The sequence below is a fragment of the Perna viridis genome, chromosome 13 (assembly GCF_037379345.1).
Source record: "Perna viridis isolate PV_CMFRI_1.1 ecotype Kerala chromosome 13, ASM3737934v1, whole genome shotgun sequence".
NCBI classification, from domain to species: domain Eukaryota; kingdom Metazoa; phylum Mollusca; class Bivalvia; order Mytilida; family Mytilidae; genus Perna; species Perna viridis.
The window spans coordinates 32,753,803-32,773,381 of NC_142457.1; the positions used below are offsets into that span (position 1 = coordinate 32,753,803).

A 19,579-nucleotide genomic window follows, 5' to 3' on the forward strand; every position below is an offset into this window, starting at 1 on the left:
CGGCGAAGAAATCTTTTCAGTCTTATTTTTCTGATTATACGATTTCTGTGTGCATTTGTTCTTATTCAAGTTCAGAGTATAAACAGTTTTGCAACGTATCAACATAAGAATCTTTTTGAAAGATTTTGGTGGCCCTGAAAAGGGCCGTTAAGTATGAAGACCGTCACTGCAAGTTTATTTGCTGCTGGTGTACTTTGTGACGGCTTTGGTCCCTTCGCTAACAGCGTGCTTGGCTAATTCTCCCGGCAACAGAAGACGTACAGCAGTCTGAATCTCCCGAGATGTAATAGTTGATCTTTTATTGTAGTGAGCCAGACGCGAAGCCTCGGCGGCGATTCTCTCAAAGATATCATTGACAAAACTGTTCATGATTGACATTGCCTTTGAAGAGACACCAGTGTCCGGATGGACTTGTCGGAGAACTTTGTAGATGTAGATTCCATAAGACTCCCTTCTCCTTCTCTTCCTTTTCTTGTCACCTCCGGCACGTGCAGCTTTCGTCTTGGTCACGGCCTTCTTTGCTCCTTTTGATCCAGTTGCTTTAGGCGGCATATTTACTCTCTGATAATAACACAGTGAATAATACCCACTAGTTCGGTCTAATTTCAATTTAAAACGACCAAGTGGATTGAAATTATGTTTGCGCGAACCTCGCGGAAAACACCAAGTACAAGCCAGAACAGTGATACTGATTGGTTCATACATATGATATCATTCCAATCCGTTTGCATCTATAAATGGAAAATTGCATATTTTAAGTATTACGTTTATTTATTTGAAACTGAACAATTCACAAATAATACAATATGTCTGGACGTGGAAAGGGAGGCAAAGCCAAATCTAAGGCCAAGAGCAGGTCGTCCCGTGCTGGACTTCAGTTCCCTGTCGGTCGTATCCACAGACTATTGAGGAAAGGCAACTATGGAGAGAGGGTAGGCGCTGGAGCCCCTGTTTATCTCGCCGCTGTTATGGAATATTTGGCCGCTGAAGTTTTGGAATTGGCAGGTAATGCTGCCCGTGACAACAAGAAGAGCAGAATCATCCCCCGTCACCTCCAGCTGGCCATCAGGAACGACGAGGAACTGAACAAACTGCTCTCCGGTGTCACCATTGCCCAGGGTGGCGTACTGCCAAACATCCAGGCAGTTCTATTGCCCAAGAAGACTCAAAAGGCTGCAAAATAAATAATTTAGTTCTTTGAACTATCGGATATAACGGCCCTTTTCAGGGCCACCAACACTTTTCAAAAAGATTCTTAAATTGATGTGTGTACTTGCACTATAAAACAACTAAAACTAAGTTTATAACCACCCCCCCACTCCCTCAGCTTCCCTATATGCCTTTTTTTTCGGCCGGACATAAATACGTGTATTACTATACACAATAACTATGCAATTCAAGAATTAATATGCATTTCACAAAAACAAAAACAAAAAATATAAAAAAAATAAAAAATAAAAAAAAAAATAAACAACGTTAAAAAACGCAGCCACGCGAGGGCATCGTAGAGTTTCAGTTATCTGTTGTATGTGTAGAATTCTGGCCCTCTACTAAATGTGCATATACTTATCCGTGCATTTTCCTGTGGGTTGTATGTTTACTAACGCGAGTCCATATAACTCATTTTAAGTATGTGTTTTATGCAGGCTAGTTCTCGATGAAAAGTAGAATGGAGTACTAATTCAAAGAGAATCAATTTCCCATTTACCACGTACTATAACTATTGCACACAAGATAAATAGATTCTTAAAAAAATAATTTGTATTTTTTAGAATTAGTTTGTTACTAAAATATTTTTTGTAAAAACCATGATAAATGCTTGTAGTAATAGTATGTACTAATTGCTACAGAAATGTGACTAATTGTGAGTGACATCAGATGTAAGTTGGTGAATCTAATTAACTTTTTATGTAATTGTTTTTGATAATCTTGATAACATGTCATCAAAGCTCAAACATGAATAGAATGGTGGATTGAAAGTTTTCCCAATTCCTCCAATGAAATTACCTGAATGATAACCAATCACAGTGAGTTTTATTGCTTCGACCGACCAATAATGAACTTGCTTGTCAAATTTATACGACGACAAAAGCCGACCCTCAAGGCTACAGTATTATCACCGTTCGGTTATTGAAATCATACATCGTTCGTAATGGCTCGTACAAAGCAAACCGCTCGTAAGTCCACCGGAGGAAAGGCTCCAAGGAAACAACTGGCAACTAAGGCTGCTCGTAAGAGCGCACCCGCTACTGGAGGAGTCAAGAAACCACACAGATACAGACCTGGAACTGTCGCATTGAGAGAAATCAGAAGATATCAAAAGAGCACCGAGCTTCTCATCAGAAAACTCCCATTCCAGAGATTAGTCAGAGAAATCGCTCAGGACTTCAAAACTGATCTCAGATTCCAGAGCTCCGCCGTCATGGCACTCCAGGAAGCTAGTGAAGCTTACTTGGTCGGTCTTTTTGAAGACACCAACTTGTGCGCCATCCACGCCAAGAGAGTCACAATCATGCCCAAGGACATTCAGCTTGCTCGCAGAATTCGCGGAGAACGTGCTTAATGTGTGACTTTTCACATTATGAAAACGGCCCTTTTAAGGGCCACACAAATCTTCAAAAAAAGATTTTTAAGTTGATATGTAATCCAGTCTAATAATACACGAATAAAAAATGTAACACATCCATTTTTTTTTTACACCTGTCTGTACCTAGAAAACACCAAGTAATTGCGCCTAATAAATAAAGGCATACCGTTCAACAACCATCTTTCCCTTTCCGAAAAAGTTTTTATCTCACATATTTTGTATAAGTTTATACGTGTACAAATATTCTCTATCTATTTTTCATAAAATGTGATTTCAATAGACCAAATTGCTTTCTCGTCATAGCGTTGACGGATTTACAATACACATGAACTCATTCCATTTATACATTTGGAATAAAAATGTAATCGTTGTGTGCAACTTTCATGCATTTCGTGGTAATTTTTTTTTAATAAATATGTGTTCATATATGAATGTAAGTGTATCTCTGTCCATGGAAACACCTTCCCTTTATGTTTAAAAATTCTATTATTACATCTATATTAACTTTTTCCTTTTCTTCATATAAAATTATCAAAGACTAATGTCATTTTTTTTTCTGATACTTTTTATTCGTTATTTTTTTTTATCATAATATTTTTTTTTTCTTTTTAAGGGTCAATTCGCGTTTACTTTCTGAACAATACACATCTTAACACATTATACATTGGCCGTATAAGTGAATACGTAAAGCCGGTTACTAAGAGTTAGCACTACTCACACCTTTCAGCAATTCTCTATAATACCTTAGTATTTTAATTATCACCTCATAAAATTCCTTAAGCCCTGTAGTCTGAACCGGAGAATTTCGCTCAGCCATAAACACAATATATTTTTTATTATCATTATCACTTTTTTGTTATATATAAATATTTTTTTTTTGCTTTATTTTTGCATTCTGTGCACTCACCGGATACACAATCCAGACATTCGCTCGCATTTAAGTGGACCTTTTCATAATTGAAAAGTCCGACACCGATCTTCACTGCAATGAAATAAAAAGAAAAAAGAAAATAAATAGGATAAATTCCCCCGTATAAAGGACCGTCAATAGTCTGACTTCCAACACAGTAGTATATTGAAAAGCTTTCTCTGTTATTTTAAAATAATCGAAACAGAAAGAAATACAGAAATTTGGCATTATTCTGCGACCTGGTGGTTTTACAGCGGCTACATGCACACACACACACACACATATATATATGCGAATTTATGTCAATGCATTGAGTTATAAGGCGATGTGCCTTATAAGTTATCTGCACATATGTGCAAATAACTATGTTGTTTTATAAATCATGTTTAAACATGCGTTGTCTGTGTGTACGATTTGTGAAACGTCTATTATTTGCCGTGAATTATTTCCTATATTTGAAAAATTGAGCCCCCTTTTTTTCTTTCTTACAAAACATTCCATTCCTCGTCACACACAAACTGTCCAATGAAAAGTTACTTAACAAATACTTGATTGGCTTTCTATCACGGTCGCGCTAGTTATATATATTATTTTTGTCCTGCCGGCATCAATCATGTACCGATATAGTTTTATTACATAGTTACCATGTCGGGTCGCGGTAAAGGAGGTAAAGGACTAGGAAAAGGAGGCGCCAAACGACACAGGAAAGTTTTGCGTGATAACATCCAAGGTATCACCAAACCAGCTATCCGTCGTCTTGCACGAAGAGGTGGTGTCAAACGTATCTCTGGGCTTATCTATGAAGAGACTCGTGGTGTGTTGAAAGTTTTCTTGGAAAATGTAATTCGTGATGCAGTCACCTACACCGAGCATGCCAAGAGAAAAACTGTCACAGCTATGGATGTCGTCTATGCCCTGAAGAGACAAGGACGCACTCTGTACGGCTTCGGAGGTTGAGCAGCTTCCATTAGAAATAACAACAACGGCCCTTTTCAGGGCCACCAAAATATTTCAAAAAGATTCTGATATTGATGTTATATGCAGCAAATAACTTCTCTAATTAAAACACCCATGGCATACAACAATAACATTTTGAGAATAATGTTTATCATTTTATTGTTATAAATCACTGCACAGTAGACACCCAAGAAAAAACATATCTATGTACAACAACATTCACTATTAAAACTGCTAAAAAAAAACAACTATTGACTAAGACTGTGTATTGCACATGCCGATTAGTGAGTAGTGTTCAGTGTCGATTTCACACATTTCGTTGTAGTAAGGTGAACGCTAATGTACTTTTACCGCCGATTTTATTATTTTCAATTAAAAAATTCAAACATCTGTACATGTATCGTAACTATCTACACTTTTTGAAAGAAATCATATTTATTTTATTGAGCCTGACTTGTAATCAACTTATTAGATGCGTGGCTTTCATATGTAAAGGAGTTGATTCTACGGCGAAGAAATCTTTTCAGTCTTATTTTTCTGATTATACGATTTCTGTGTGCATTTGTTCTTATTCAAGTTCAGAGTATAAACAGTTTTGCAACGTATCAACATAAGAATCTTTTTGAAAGATTTTGGTGGCCCTGAAAAGGGCCGTTAAGTATGAAGACCGTCACTGCAAGTTTATTTGCTGCTGGTGTACTTTGTGACGGCTTTGGTCCCTTCGCTAACAGCGTGCTTGGCTAATTCTCCCGGCAACAGAAGACGTACAGCAGTCTGAATCTCCCGAGATGTAATAGTTGATCTTTTATTGTAGTGAGCCAGACGCGAAGCCTCGGCGGCGATTCTCTCAAAGATATCATTGACAAAACTGTTCATGATTGACATTGCCTTTGAAGAGACACCAGTGTCCGGATGGACTTGTCGGAGAACTTTGTAGATGTAGATTCCATAAGACTCCCTTCTCCTTCTCTTCCTTTTCTTGTCACCTCCGGCACGTGCAGCTTTCGTCTTGGTCACGGCCTTCTTTGCTCCTTTTGATCCAGTTGCTTTAGGCGGCATATTTACTCTCTGATAATAACACAGTGAATAATACCCACTAGTTCGGTCTAATTTCAATTTAAAACGACCAAGTGGATTGAAATTATGTTTGCGCGAACCTCGCGGAAAACACCAAGTACAAGCCAGAACAGTGATACTGATTGGTTCATACATATGATATCATTCCAATCCGTTTGCATCTATAAATGGAAAATTGCATATTTTAAGTATTACGTTTATTTATTTGAAACTGAACAATTCACAAATAATACAATATGTCTGGACGTGGAAAGGGAGGCAAAGCCAAATCTAAGGCCAAGAGCAGGTCGTCCCGTGCTGGACTTCAGTTCCCTGTCGGTCGTATCCACAGACTATTGAGGAAAGGCAACTATGGAGAGAGGGTAGGCGCTGGAGCCCCTGTTTATCTCGCCGCTGTTATGGAATATTTGGCCGCTGAAGTTTTGGAATTGGCAGGTAATGCTGCCCGTGACAACAAGAAGAGCAGAATCATCCCCCGTCACCTCCAGCTGGCCATCAGGAACGACGAGGAACTGAACAAACTGCTCTCCGGTGTCACCATTGCCCAGGGTGGCGTACTGCCAAACATCCAGGCAGTTCTATTGCCCAAGAAGACTCAAAAGGCTGCAAAATAAATAATTTAGTTCTTTGAACTATCGGATATAACGGCCCTTTTCAGGGCCACCAACACTTTTCAAAAAGATTCTTAAATTGATGTGTGTACTTGCACTATAAAACAACTAAAACTAAGTTTATAACCACCCCCCCCCCACTCCCTCAGCTTCCCTATATGCCTTTTTTTTCGGCCGGACATAAATACGTGTATTACTATACACAATAACTATGCAATTCAAGAATTAATATGCATTTCACAAAAACAAAAACAAAAAATATAAAAAAAATAAAAAATAAAAAAAAAAATAAACAACGTTAAAAAACGCAGCCACGCGAGGGCATCGTAGAGTTTCAGTTATCTGTTGTGTGTGTAGAATTCTGGCCCTCTACTAAATGTGCATATACTTATCCGTGCATTTTCCTGTGGGTTGTATGTTTACTAACGCGAGTCCATATAACTCATTTTAAGTATGTGTTTTATGCAGGCTAGTTCTCGATGAAAAGTAGAATGGAGTACTAATTCAAAGAGAATCAATTTCCCATTTACCACGTACTATAACTATTGCACACAAGATAAATAGATTCTTAAAAAAATAATTTGTATTTTTTAGAATTAGTTTGTTACTAAAATATTTTTTGTAAAAACCATGATAAATGCTTGTAGTAATAGTATGTACTAATTGCTACAGAAATGTGACTAATTGTGAGTGACATCAGATGTAAGTTGGTGAATCTAATTAACTTTTTATGTAATTGTTTTTGATAATCTTGATAACATGTCATCAAAGCTCAAACATGAATAGAATGGTGGATTGAAAGTTTTCCCAATTCCTCCAATGAAATTACCTGAATGATAACCAATCACAGTGAGTTTTATTGCTTCGACCGACCAATAATGAACTTGCTTGTCAAATTTATACGACGACAAAAGCCGACCCTCAAGGCTACAGTATTATCACCGTTCGGTTATTGAAATCATACATCGTTCGTAATGGCTCGTACAAAGCAAACCGCTCGTAAGTCCACCGGAGGAAAGGCTCCAAGGAAACAACTGGCAACTAAGGCTGCTCGTAAGAGCGCACCCGCTACTGGAGGAGTCAAGAAACCACACAGATACAGACCTGGAACTGTCGCATTGAGAGAAATCAGAAGATATCAAAAGAGCACCGAGCTTCTCATCAGAAAACTCCCATTCCAGAGATTAGTCAGAGAAATCGCTCAGGACTTCAAAACTGATCTCAGATTCCAGAGCTCCGCCGTCATGGCACTCCAGGAAGCTAGTGAAGCTTACTTGGTCGGTCTTTTTGAAGACACCAACTTGTGCGCCATCCACGCCAAGAGAGTCACAATCATGCCCAAGGACATTCAGCTTGCACGCAGAATTCGCGGAGAACGTGCTTAATGTGTGACTTTTCACATTATGAAAACGGCCCTTTTAAGGGCCACACAAATCTTCAAAAAAAGATTTTTAAGTTGATATGTAATCCAGTCTAATAATACACGAATAAAAAATGTAACACATCCATTTTTTTTTTACACCTGTCTGTACCTAGAAAACACCAAGTAATTGCGCCTAATAAATAAAGGCATACCGTTCAACAACCATCTTTCCCTTTCCGAAAAAGTTTTTATCTCACATATTTTGTATAAGTTTATACGTGTACAAATATTCTCTATCTATTTTTCATAAAATGTGATTTCAATAGACCAAATTGCTTTCTCGTCATAGCGTTGACGGATTTACAATACACATGAACTCATTCCATTTATACATTTGGAATAAAAATGTAATCGTTGTGTGCAACTTTCATGCATTTCGTGGTAATTTTTTTTTAATAAATATGTGTTCATATATGAATGTAAGTGTATCTCTGTCCATGGAAACACCTTCCCTTTATGTTTAAAAATTCTATTATTACATCTATATTAACTTTTTCCTTTTCTTCATATAAAATTATCAAAGACTAATGTCATTTTTTTTTCTGATACTTTTTATTCGTTATTTTTTTTTATCATAATATTTTTTTTTTCTTTTTAAGGGTCAATTCGCGTTTACTTTCTGAACAATACACATCTTAACACATTATACATTGGCCGTATAAGTGAATACGTAAAGCCGGTTACTAAGAGTTAGCACTACTCACACCTTTCAGCAATTCTCTATAATACCTTAGTATTTTAATTATCACCTCATAAAATTCCTTAAGCCCTGTAGTCTGAACCGGAGAATTTCGCTCAGCCATAAACACAATATATTTTTTATTATCATTATCACTTTTTTGTTATATATAAATATTTTTTTTTTGCTTTATTTTTGCATTCTGTGCACTCACCGGATACACAATCCAGACATTCGCTCGCATTTAAGTGGACCTTTTCATAATTGAAAAGTCCGACACCGATCTTCACTGCAATGAAATAAAAAGAAAAAAGAAAATAAATAGGATAAATTCCCCCGTATAAAGGACCGTCAATAGTCTGACTTCCAACACAGTAGTATATTGAAAAGCTTTCTCTGTTATTTTAAAATAATCGAAACAGAAAGAAATACAGAAATTTGGCATTATTCTGCGACCTGGTGGTTTTACAGCGGCTACATGCACACACACACACACACACATATATATATGCGAATTTATGTCAATGCATTGAGTTATAAGGCGATGTGCCTTATAAGTTATCTGCACATATGTGCAAATAACTATGTTGTTTTATAAATCATGTTTAAACATGCGTTGTCTGTGTGTACGATTTGTGAAACGTCTATTATTTGCCGTGAATTATTTCCTATATTTGAAAAATTGAGCCCCCTTTTTTTCTTTCTTACAAAACATTCCATTCCTCGTCACACACAAACTGTCCAATGAAAAGTTACTTAACAAATACTTGATTGGCTTTCTATCACGGTCGCGCTAGTTATATATATTATTTTTGTCCTGCCGGCATCAATCATGTACCGATATAGTTTTATTACATAGTTACCATGTCGGGTCGCGGTAAAGGAGGTAAAGGACTAGGAAAAGGAGGCGCCAAACGACACAGGAAAGTTTTGCGTGATAACATCCAAGGTATCACCAAACCAGCTATCCGTCGTCTTGCACGAAGAGGTGGTGTCAAACGTATCTCTGGGCTTATCTATGAAGAGACTCGTGGTGTGTTGAAAGTTTTCTTGGAAAATGTAATTCGTGATGCAGTCACCTACACCGAGCATGCCAAGAGAAAAACTGTCACAGCTATGGATGTCGTCTATGCCCTGAAGAGACAAGGACGCACTCTGTACGGCTTCGGAGGTTGAGCAGCTTCCATTAGAAATAACAACAACGGCCCTTTTCAGGGCCACCAAAATATTTCAAAAAGATTCTGATATTGATGTTATATGCAGCAAATAACTTCTCTAATTAAAACACCCATGGCATACAACAATAACATTTTGAGAATAATGTTTATCATTTTATTGTTATAAATCACTGCACAGTAGACACCCAAGAAAAAACATATCTATGTACAACAACATTCACTATTAAAACTGCTCAAAAAAAACAACTATTGACTAAGACTGTGTATTGCACATGCCGATTAGTGAGTAGTGTTCAGTGTCGATTTCACACATTTCGTTGTAGTAAGGTGAACGCTAATGTACTTTTACCGCCGATTTTATTATTTTCAATTAAAAAATTCAAACATCTGTACATGTATCGTAACTATCTACACTTTTTGAAAGAAATCATATTTATTTTATTGAGCCTGACTTGTAATCAACTTATTAGATGCGTGGCTTTCATATGTAAAGGAGTTGATTCTACGGCGAAGAAATCTTTTCAGTCTTATTTTTCTGATTATACGATTTCTGTGTGCATTTGTTCTTATTCAAGTTCAGAGTATAAACAGTTTTGCAACGTATCAACATAAGAATCTTTTTGAAAGATTTTGGTGGCCCTGAAAAGGGCCGTTAAGTATGAAGACCGTCACTGCAAGTTTATTTGCTGCTGGTGTACTTTGTGACGGCTTTGGTCCCTTCGCTAACAGCGTGCTTGGCTAATTCTCCCGGCAACAGAAGACGTACAGCAGTCTGAATCTCCCGAGATGTAATAGTTGATCTTTTATTGTAGTGAGCCAGACGCGAAGCCTCGGCGGCGATTCTCTCAAAGATATCATTGACAAAACTGTTCATGATTGACATTGCCTTTGAAGAGACACCAGTGTCCGGATGGACTTGTCGGAGAACTTTGTAGATGTAGATTCCATAAGACTCCCTTCTCCTTCTCTTCCTTTTCTTGTCACCTCCGGCACGTGCAGCTTTCGTCTTGGTCACGGCCTTCTTTGCTCCTTTTGATCCAGTTGCTTTAGGCGGCATATTTACTCTCTGATAATAACACAGTGAATAATACCCACTAGTTCGGTCTAATTTCAATTTAAAACGACCAAGTGGATTGAAATTATGTTTGCGCGAACCTCGCGGAAAACACCAAGTACAAGCCAGAACAGTGATACTGATTGGTTCATACATATGATATCATTCCAATCCGTTTGCATCTATAAATGGAAAATTGCATATTTTAAGTATTACGTTTATTTATTTGAAACTGAACAATTCACAAATAATACAATATGTCTGGACGTGGAAAGGGAGGCAAAGCCAAATCTAAGGCCAAGAGCAGGTCGTCCCGTGCTGGACTTCAGTTCCCTGTCGGTCGTATCCACAGACTATTGAGGAAAGGCAACTATGGAGAGAGGGTAGGCGCTGGAGCCCCTGTTTATCTCGCCGCTGTTATGGAATATTTGGCCGCTGAAGTTTTGGAATTGGCAGGTAATGCTGCCCGTGACAACAAGAAGAGCAGAATCATCCCCCGTCACCTCCAGCTGGCCATCAGGAACGACGAGGAACTGAACAAACTGCTCTCCGGTGTCACCATTGCCCAGGGTGGCGTACTGCCAAACATCCAGGCAGTTCTATTGCCCAAGAAGACTCAAAAGGCTGCAAAATAAATAATTTAGTTCTTTGAACTATCGGATATAACGGCCCTTTTCAGGGCCACCAACACTTTTCAAAAAGATTCTTAAATTGATGTGTGTACTTGCACTATAAAACAACTAAAACTAAGTTTATAACCACCCCCCCCCCACTCCCTCAGCTTCCCTATATGCCTTTTTTTTCGGCCGGACATAAATACGTGTATTACTATACACAATAACTATGCAATTCAAGAATTAATATGCATTTCACAAAAACAAAAACAAAAAATATAAAAAAAATAAAAAATAAAAAAAAAAAATAAACAACGTTAAAAAACGCAGCCACGCGAGGGCATCGTAGAGTTTCAGTTATCTGTTGTGTGTGTAGAATTCTGGCCCTCTACTAAATGTGCATATACTTATCCGTGCATTTTCCTGTGGGTTGTATGTTTACTAACGCGAGTCCATATAACTCATTTTAAGTATGTGTTTTATGCAGGCTAGTTCTCGATGAAAAGTAGAATGGAGTACTAATTCAAAGAGAATCAATTTCCCATTTACCACGTACTATAACTATTGCACACAAGATAAATAGATTCTTAAAAAAATAATTTGTATTTTTTAGAATTAGTTTGTTACTAAAATATTTTTTGTAAAAACCATGATAAATGCTTGTAGTAATAGTATGTACTAATTGCTACAGAAATGTGACTAATTGTGAGTGACATCAGATGTAAGTTGGTGAATCTAATTAACTTTTTATGTAATTGTTTTTGATAATCTTGATAACATGTCATCAAAGCTCAAACATGAATAGAATGGTGGATTGAAAGTTTTCCCAATTCCTCCAATGAAATTACCTGAATGATAACCAATCACAGTGAGTTTTATTGCTTCGACCGACCAATAATGAACTTGCTTGTCAAATTTATACGACGACAAAAGCCGACCCTCAAGGCTACAGTATTATCACCGTTCGGTTATTGAAATCATACATCGTTCGTAATGGCTCGTACAAAGCAAACCGCTCGTAAGTCCACCGGAGGAAAGGCTCCAAGGAAACAACTGGCAACTAAGGCTGCTCGTAAGAGCGCACCCGCTACTGGAGGAGTCAAGAAACCACACAGATACAGACCTGGAACTGTCGCATTGAGAGAAATCAGAAGATATCAAAAGAGCACCGAGCTTCTCATCAGAAAACTCCCATTCCAGAGATTAGTCAGAGAAATCGCTCAGGACTTCAAAACTGATCTCAGATTCCAGAGCTCCGCCGTCATGGCACTCCAGGAAGCTAGTGAAGCTTACTTGGTCGGTCTTTTTGAAGACACCAACTTGTGCGCCATCCACGCCAAGAGAGTCACAATCATGCCCAAGGACATTCAGCTTGCACGCAGAATTCGCGGAGAACGTGCTTAATGTGTGACTTTTCACATTATGAAAACGGCCCTTTTAAGGGCCACACAAATCTTCAAAAAAAGATTTTTAAGTTGATATGTAATCCAGTCTAATAATACACGAATAAAAAATGTAACACATCCATTTTTTTTTTACACCTGTCTGTACCTAGAAAACACCAAGTAATTGCGCCTAATAAATAAAGGCATACCGTTCAACAACCATCTTTCCCTTTCCGAAAAAGTTTTTATCTCACATATTTTGTATAAGTTTATACGTGTACAAATATTCTCTATCTATTTTTCATAAAATGTGATTTCAATAGACCAAATTGCTTTCTCGTCATAGCGTTGACGGATTTACAATACACATGAACTCATTCCATTTATACATTTGGAATAAAAATGTAATCGTTGTGTGCAACTTTCATGCATTTCGTGGTAATTTTTTTTTAATAAATATGTGTTCATATATGAATGTAAGTGTATCTCTGTCCATGGAAACACCTTCCCTTTATGTTTAAAAATTCTATTATTACATCTATATTAACTTTTTCCTTTTCTTCATATAAAATTATCAAAGACTAATGTCATTTTTTTTTCTGATACTTTTTATTCGTTATTTTTTTTTATCATAATATTTTTTTTTTCTTTTTAAGGGTCAATTCGCGTTTACTTTCTGAACAATACACATCTTAACACATTATACATTGGCCGTATAAGTGAATACGTAAAGCCGGTTACTAAGAGTTAGCACTACTCACACCTTTCAGCAATTCTCTATAATACCTTAGTATTTTAATTATCACCTCATAAAATTCCTTAAGCCCTGTAGTCTGAACCGGAGAATTTCGCTCAGCCATAAACACAATATATTTTTTATTATCATTATCACTTTTTTGTTATATATAAATATTTTTTTTTTGCTTTATTTTTGCATTCTGTGCACTCACCGGATACACAATCCAGACATTCGCTCGCATTTAAGTGGACCTTTTCATAATTGAAAAGTCCGACACCGATCTTCACTGCAATGAAATAAAAAGAAAAAAGAAAATAAATAGGATAAATTCCCCCGTATAAAGGACCGTCAATAGTCTGACTTCCAACACAGTAGTATATTGAAAAGCTTTCTCTGTTATTTTAAAATAATCGAAACAGAAAGAAATACAGAAATTTGGCATTATTCTGCGACCTGGTGGTTTTACAGCGGCTACATGCACACACACACACACACACATATATATATGCGAATTTATGTCAATGCATTGAGTTATAAGGCGATGTGCCTTATAAGTTATCTGCACATATGTGCAAATAACTATGTTGTTTTATAAATCATGTTTAAACATGCGTTGTCTGTGTGTACGATTTGTGAAACGTCTATTATTTGCCGTGAATTATTTCCTATATTTGAAAAATTGAGCCCCCTTTTTTTCTTTCTTACAAAACATTCCATTCCTCGTCACACACAAACTGTCCAATGAAAAGTTACTTAACAAATACTTGATTGGCTTTCTATCACGGTCGCGCTAGTTATATATATTATTTTTGTCCTGCCGGCATCAATCATGTACCGATATAGTTTTATTACATAGTTACCATGTCGGGTCGCGGTAAAGGAGGTAAAGGACTAGGAAAAGGAGGCGCCAAACGACACAGGAAAGTTTTGCGTGATAACATCCAAGGTATCACCAAACCAGCTATCCGTCGTCTTGCACGAAGAGGTGGTGTCAAACGTATCTCTGGGCTTATCTATGAAGAGACTCGTGGTGTGTTGAAAGTTTTCTTGGAAAATGTAATTCGTGATGCAGTCACCTACACCGAGCATGCCAAGAGAAAAACTGTCACAGCTATGGATGTCGTCTATGCCCTGAAGAGACAAGGACGCACTCTGTACGGCTTCGGAGGTTGAGCAGCTTCCATTAGAAATAACAACAACGGCCCTTTTCAGGGCCACCAAAATATTTCAAAAAGATTCTGATATTGATGTTATATGCAGCAAATAACTTCTCTAATTAAAACACCCATGGCATACAACAATAACATTTTGAGAATAATGTTTATCATTTTATTGTTATAAATCACTGCACAGTAGACACCCAAGAAAAAACATATCTATGTACAACAACATTCACTATTAAAACTGCTCAAAAAAAACAACTATTGACTAAGACTGTGTATTGCACATGCCGATTAGTGAGTAGTGTTCAGTGTCGATTTCACACATTTCGTTGTAGTAAGGTGAACGCTAATGTACTTTTACCGCCGATTTTATTATTTTCAATTAAAAAATTCAAACATCTGTACATGTATCGTAACTATCTACACTTTTTGAAAGAAATCATATTTATTTTATTGAGCCTGACTTGTAATCAACTTATTAGATGCGTGGCTTTCATATGTAAAGGAGTTGATTCTACGGCGAAGAAATCTTTTCAGTCTTATTTTTCTGATTATACGATTTCTGTGTGCATTTGTTCTTATTCAAGTTCAGAGTATAAACAGTTTTGCAACGTATCAACATAAGAATCTTTTTGAAAGATTTTGGTGGCCCTGAAAAGGGCCGTTAAGTATGAAGACCGTCACTGCAAGTTTATTTGCTGCTGGTGTACTTTGTGACGGCTTTGGTCCCTTCGCTAACAGCGTGCTTGGCTAATTCTCCCGGCAACAGAAGACGTACAGCAGTCTGAATCTCCCGAGATGTAATAGTTGATCTTTTATTGTAGTGAGCCAGACGCGAAGCCTCGGCGGCGATTCTCTCAAAGATATCATTGACAAAACTGTTCATGATTGACATTGCCTTTGAAGAGACACCAGTGTCCGGATGGACTTGTCGGAGAACTTTGTAGATGTAGATTCCATAAGACTCCCTTCTCCTTCTCTTCCTTTTCTTGTCACCTCCGGCACGTGCAGCTTTCGTCTTGGTCACGGCCTTCTTTGCTCCTTTTGATCCAGTTGCTTTAGGCGGCATATTTACTCTCTGATAATAACACAGTGAATAATACCCACTAGTTCGGTCTAATTTCAATTTAAAACGACCAAGTGGATTGAAATTATGTTTGCGCGAACCTCGCGGAAAACACCAAGTACAAGCCAGAACAGTGATACTGATTGGTTCATACATATGATATCATTCCAATCCGTTTGCATCTATAAATGGAAAATTGCATATTTTAAGTATTACGTTTATTTATTTGAAACTGAACAATTCACAAATAATACAATATGTCTGGACGTGGAAAGGGAGGCAAAGCCAAATCTAAGGCCAAGAGCAGGTCGTCCCGTGCTGGACTTCAGTTCCCTGTCGGTCGTATCCACAGACTATTGAGGAAAGGCAACTATGGAGAGAGGGTAGGCGCTGGAGCCCCTGTTTATCTCGCCGCTGTTATGGAATATTTGGCCGCTGAAGTTTTGGAATTGGCAGGTAATGCTGCCCGTGACAACAAGAAGAGCAGAATCATCCCCCGTCACCTCCAGCTGGCCATCAGGAACGACGAGGAACTGAACAAACTGCTCTCCGGTGTCACCATTGCCCAGGGTGGCGTACTGCCAAACATCCAGGCAGTTCTATTGCCCAAGAAGACTCAAAAGGCTGCAAAATAAATAATTTAGTTCTTTGAACTATCGGATATAACGGCCCTTTTCAGGGCCACCAACACTTTTCAAAAAGATTCTTAAATTGATGTGTGTACTTGCACTATAAAACAACTAAAACTAAGTTTATAACCACCCCCCCCCCCACTCCCTCAGCTTCCCTATATGCCTTTTTTTTCGGCCGGACATAAATACGTGTATTACTATACACAATAACTATGCAATTCAAGAATTAATATGCATTTCACAAAAACAAAAACAAAAAATATAAAAAAAATAAAAAAAAAAAAAAAAATAAACAACGTTAAAAAACGCAGCCACGCGAGGGCATCGTAGAGTTTCAGTTATCTGTTGTGTGTGTAGAATTCTGGCCCTCTACTAAATGTGCATATACTTATCCGTGCATTTTCCTGTGGGTTGTATGTTTACTAACGCGAGTCCATATAACTCATTTTAAGTATGTGTTTTATGCAGGCTAGTTCTCGATGAAAAGTAGAATGGAGTACTAATTCAAAGAGAATCAATTTCCCATTTACCACGTACTATAACTATTGCACACAAGATAAATAGATTCTTAAAAAAATAATTTGTATTTTTTAGAATTAGTTTGTTACTAAAATATTTTTTGTAAAAACCATGATAAATGCTTGTAGTAATAGTATGTACTAATTGCTACAGAAATGTGACTAATTGTGAGTGAATTCAGATGTAAGTTGGTGAATCTAATTAACTTTTTATGTAATTGTTTTTGATAATCTTGATAACATGTCATCAAAGCTCAAACATGAATAGAATGGTGGATTGAAAGTTTTCCCAATTCCTCCAATGAAATTACCTGAATGATAACCAATCACAGTGAGTTTTATTGCTTCGACCGACCAATAATGAACTTGCTTGTCAAATTTATACGACGACAAAAGCCGACCCTCAAGGCTACAGTATTATCACCGTTCGGTTATTGAAATCATACATCGTTCGTAATGGCTCGTACAAAGCAAACCGCTCGTAAGTCCACCGGAGGAAAGGCTCCAAGGAAACAACTGGCAACTAAGGCTGCTCGTAAGAGCGCACCCGCTACTGGAGGAGTCAAGAAACCACACAGATACAGACCTGGAACTGTCGCATTGAGAGAAATCAGAAGATATCAAAAGAGCACCGAGCTTCTCATCAGAAAACTCCCATTCCAGAGATTAGTCAGAGAAATCGCTCAGGACTTCAAAACTGATCTCAGATTCCAGAGCTCCGCCGTCATGGCACTCCAGGAAGCTAGTGAAGCTTACTTGGTCGGTCTTTTTGAAGACACCAACTTGTGCGCCATCCACGCCAAGAGAGTCACAATCATGCCCAAGGACATTCAGCTTGCACGCAGAATTCGCGGAGAACGTGCTTAATGTGTGACTTTTCACATTATGAAAACGGCCCTTTTAAGGGCCACACAAATCTTCAAAAAAAGATTTTTAAGTTGATATGTAATCCAGTCTAATAATACACGAATAAAAAATGTAACACATCCATTTTTTTTTTACACCTGTCTGTACCTAGAAAACACCAAGTAATTGCGCCTAATAAATAAAGGCATACCGTTCAACAACCATCTTTCCCTTTCCGAAAAAGTTTTTATCTCACATATTTTGTATAAGTTTATACGTGTACAAATATTCTCTATCTATTTTTCATAAAATGTGATTTCAATAGACCAAATTGCTTTCTCGTCATAGCGTTGACGGATTTACAATACACATGAACTCATTCCATTTATACATTTGGAATAAAAATGTAATCGTTGTGTGCAACTTTCATGCATTTCGTGGTAATTTTTTTTTAATAAATATGTGTTCATATATGAATGTAAGTGTATCTCTGTCCATGGAAACACCTTCCCTTTATGTTTAAAAATTCTATTATTACATCTATATTAACTTTTTCCTTTTCTTCATATAAAATTATCAAAGACTAATGTCATTTTTTTTTCTGATACTTTTTATTCGTTATTTTTTTTTATCATAATATTTTTTTTTTCTTTTTAAGGGTCAATTCGCGTTTACTTTCTGAACAATACACATCTTAACACATTATACATTGGCCGTATAAGTGAATACGTAAAGCCGGTTACTAAGAGTTAGCACTACTCACACCTTTCAGCAATTCTCTATAATACCTTAGTATTTTAATTATCACCTCATAAAATTCCTTAAGCCCTGTAGTCTGAACCGGAGAATTTCGCTCAGCCATAAACACAATATATTTTTTATTATCATTATCACTTTTTTGTTATATATAAATATTTTTTTTTTGCTTTATTTTTGCATTCTGTGCACTCACCGGATACACAATCCAGACATTCGCTCGCATTTAAGTGGACCTTTTCATAATTGAAAAGTCCGACACCGATCTTCACTGCAATGAAATAAAAAGAAAAAAGAAAATAAATAGGATAAATTCCCCCGTATAAAGGACCGTCAATAGTCTGACTTCCAACACAGTAGTATATTGAAAAGCTTTCTCTGTTATTTTAAAATAATCGAAACAGAAAGAAATACAGAAATTTGGCATTATTCTGCGACCTGGTGGTTTTACAGCGGCTACATGCACACACACACACACACACATATATATATGCGAATTTATGTCAATGCATTGAGTTATAAGGCGATGTGCCTTATAAGTTATCTGCACATATGTGCAAATAACTATGTTGTTTTATAAATCATGTTTAAACATGCGTTGTCTGTGTGTACGATTTGTGAAACGTCTATTATTTGCCGTGAATTATTTCCTATATTTGAAAAATTGAGCCCCCTTTTTTTCTTTCTTACAAAACATTCCATTCCTCGTCACACACAAACTGTCCAATGAAAAGTTACTTAACAAATACTTGATTGGCTTTCTATCACGGTCGCGCTAGTTATATATATTATTTTTGTCCTGCCGGCATCAATCATGTACCGATATAGTTTTATTACATAGTTACCATGTCGGGTCGCGGTAAAGGAGGTAAAGGACTAGGAAAAGGAGGCGCCAAACGACACAGGAAAGTTTTGCGTGATAACATCCAAGGTATCACCAAACCAGCTATCCGTCGTCTTGCACGAAGAGGTGGTGTCAAACGTATCTCTGGGCTTATCTATGAAGAGACTCGTGGTGTGTTGAAAGTTTTCTTGGAAAATGTAATTCGTGATGCAGTCACCTACACCGAGCATGCCAAGAGAAAAACTGTCACAGCTATGGATGTCGTCTATGCCCTGAAGAGACAAGGACGCACTCTGTACGGCTTCGGAGGTTGAGCAGCTTCCATTAGAAATAACAACAACGGCCCTTTTCAGGGCCACCAAAATATTTCAAAAAGATTCTGATATTGATGTTATATGCAGCAAATAACTTCTCTAATTAAAACACCCATGGCATACAACAATAACATTTTGAGAATAATGTTTATCATTTTATTGTTATAAATCACTGCACAGTAGACACCCAAGAAAAAACATATCTATGTACAACAACATTCACTAT

The 19,579-nt window shown here is 37.2% G+C and overlaps 8 protein-coding genes and 4 pseudogenes across 8 annotated transcripts; 8 read left to right on the plus strand and 4 right to left on the minus strand.

The window, feature by feature from the left end:
* Positions 1-174: 174 nt before the first annotated feature.
* Positions 175-552, minus strand: LOC148600373 (histone H2B pseudogene; annotated as a pseudogene).
* A 187-nt stretch (positions 553-739) lies between these two features.
* On the plus strand, positions 740-1,312 carry LOC148600374 (histone H2A-like). The gene has a single exon (XM_088558682.1). The coding sequence runs from the start codon at positions 807-809 to the stop codon at positions 1,182-1,184; it is 378 nt and encodes a 125-aa protein (XP_088414808.1). The 5' UTR covers positions 740-806; the 3' UTR covers positions 1,185-1,312.
* A 2,680-nt stretch (positions 1,313-3,992) lies between these two features.
* Positions 3,993-4,496, plus strand: LOC148600375 (histone H4). Its single transcript, XM_088558032.1, has one exon. It carries the CDS (start codon positions 4,143-4,145, stop codon positions 4,452-4,454), a length of 312 nt encoding a protein of 103 aa, XP_088414158.1. The 5' UTR covers positions 3,993-4,142; the 3' UTR covers positions 4,455-4,496.
* A 639-nt stretch (positions 4,497-5,135) lies between these two features.
* On the minus strand, positions 5,136-5,513 carry LOC148600376 (histone H2B pseudogene; annotated as a pseudogene).
* Positions 5,514-5,700: 187 nt separating this feature from the next.
* On the plus strand, positions 5,701-6,533 carry LOC148600377 (histone H2A-like). Its single transcript, XM_088558086.1, has one exon. The coding sequence runs from the start codon at positions 5,768-5,770 to the stop codon at positions 6,143-6,145; it is 378 nt and encodes a 125-aa protein (XP_088414212.1). The 5' UTR covers positions 5,701-5,767; the 3' UTR covers positions 6,146-6,533.
* A 2,425-nt stretch (positions 6,534-8,958) lies between these two features.
* On the plus strand, positions 8,959-9,462 carry LOC148600378 (histone H4). The gene has a single exon (XM_088559071.1). The coding sequence runs from the start codon at positions 9,109-9,111 to the stop codon at positions 9,418-9,420; it is 312 nt and encodes a 103-aa protein (XP_088415197.1). The 5' UTR covers positions 8,959-9,108; the 3' UTR covers positions 9,421-9,462.
* Positions 9,463-10,101: 639 nt separating this feature from the next.
* LOC148600379 (histone H2B pseudogene) lies at positions 10,102-10,479 on the minus strand (annotated as a pseudogene).
* Positions 10,480-10,666: 187 nt separating this feature from the next.
* Positions 10,667-11,446, plus strand: LOC148600380 (histone H2A-like). Its single transcript, XM_088558257.1, has one exon. The coding sequence runs from the start codon at positions 10,734-10,736 to the stop codon at positions 11,109-11,111; it is 378 nt and encodes a 125-aa protein (XP_088414383.1). The 5' UTR covers positions 10,667-10,733; the 3' UTR covers positions 11,112-11,446.
* Positions 11,447-13,925: 2,479 nt separating this feature from the next.
* Positions 13,926-14,429, plus strand: LOC148600381 (histone H4). The gene has a single exon (XM_088559069.1). The coding sequence runs from the start codon at positions 14,076-14,078 to the stop codon at positions 14,385-14,387; it is 312 nt and encodes a 103-aa protein (XP_088415195.1). The 5' UTR covers positions 13,926-14,075; the 3' UTR covers positions 14,388-14,429.
* A 639-nt stretch (positions 14,430-15,068) lies between these two features.
* Positions 15,069-15,446, minus strand: LOC148600382 (histone H2B pseudogene; annotated as a pseudogene).
* Positions 15,447-15,633: 187 nt separating this feature from the next.
* On the plus strand, positions 15,634-16,356 carry LOC148600383 (histone H2A-like). The gene has a single exon (XM_088558606.1). The coding sequence runs from the start codon at positions 15,701-15,703 to the stop codon at positions 16,076-16,078; it is 378 nt and encodes a 125-aa protein (XP_088414732.1). The 5' UTR covers positions 15,634-15,700; the 3' UTR covers positions 16,079-16,356.
* A 2,538-nt stretch (positions 16,357-18,894) lies between these two features.
* On the plus strand, positions 18,895-19,404 carry LOC148600384 (histone H4). The gene has a single exon (XM_088559070.1). It carries the CDS (start codon positions 19,042-19,044, stop codon positions 19,351-19,353), a length of 312 nt encoding a protein of 103 aa, XP_088415196.1. The 5' UTR covers positions 18,895-19,041; the 3' UTR covers positions 19,354-19,404.
* Positions 19,405-19,579: the final 175 nt, after the last annotated feature.

Excerpts from the sequence above, each read along its gene's own strand:
- LOC148600374 (XM_088558682.1), top strand. The coding sequence starts at position 807 with ATGTCTGGACGTGGAAAGGGAGGCAAAGCCAAATCTAAGGCCAAGAGC.
- LOC148600375 (XM_088558032.1), top strand. The coding sequence starts at position 4,143 with ATGTCGGGTCGCGGTAAAGGAGGTAAAGGACTAGGAAAAGGAGGCGCC.
- LOC148600377 (XM_088558086.1), top strand. The coding sequence starts at position 5,768 with ATGTCTGGACGTGGAAAGGGAGGCAAAGCCAAATCTAAGGCCAAGAGC.
- LOC148600378 (XM_088559071.1), top strand. The coding sequence starts at position 9,109 with ATGTCGGGTCGCGGTAAAGGAGGTAAAGGACTAGGAAAAGGAGGCGCC.
- LOC148600380 (XM_088558257.1), top strand. The coding sequence starts at position 10,734 with ATGTCTGGACGTGGAAAGGGAGGCAAAGCCAAATCTAAGGCCAAGAGC.
- LOC148600381 (XM_088559069.1), top strand. The coding sequence starts at position 14,076 with ATGTCGGGTCGCGGTAAAGGAGGTAAAGGACTAGGAAAAGGAGGCGCC.
- LOC148600383 (XM_088558606.1), top strand. The coding sequence starts at position 15,701 with ATGTCTGGACGTGGAAAGGGAGGCAAAGCCAAATCTAAGGCCAAGAGC.
- LOC148600384 (XM_088559070.1), top strand. The coding sequence starts at position 19,042 with ATGTCGGGTCGCGGTAAAGGAGGTAAAGGACTAGGAAAAGGAGGCGCC.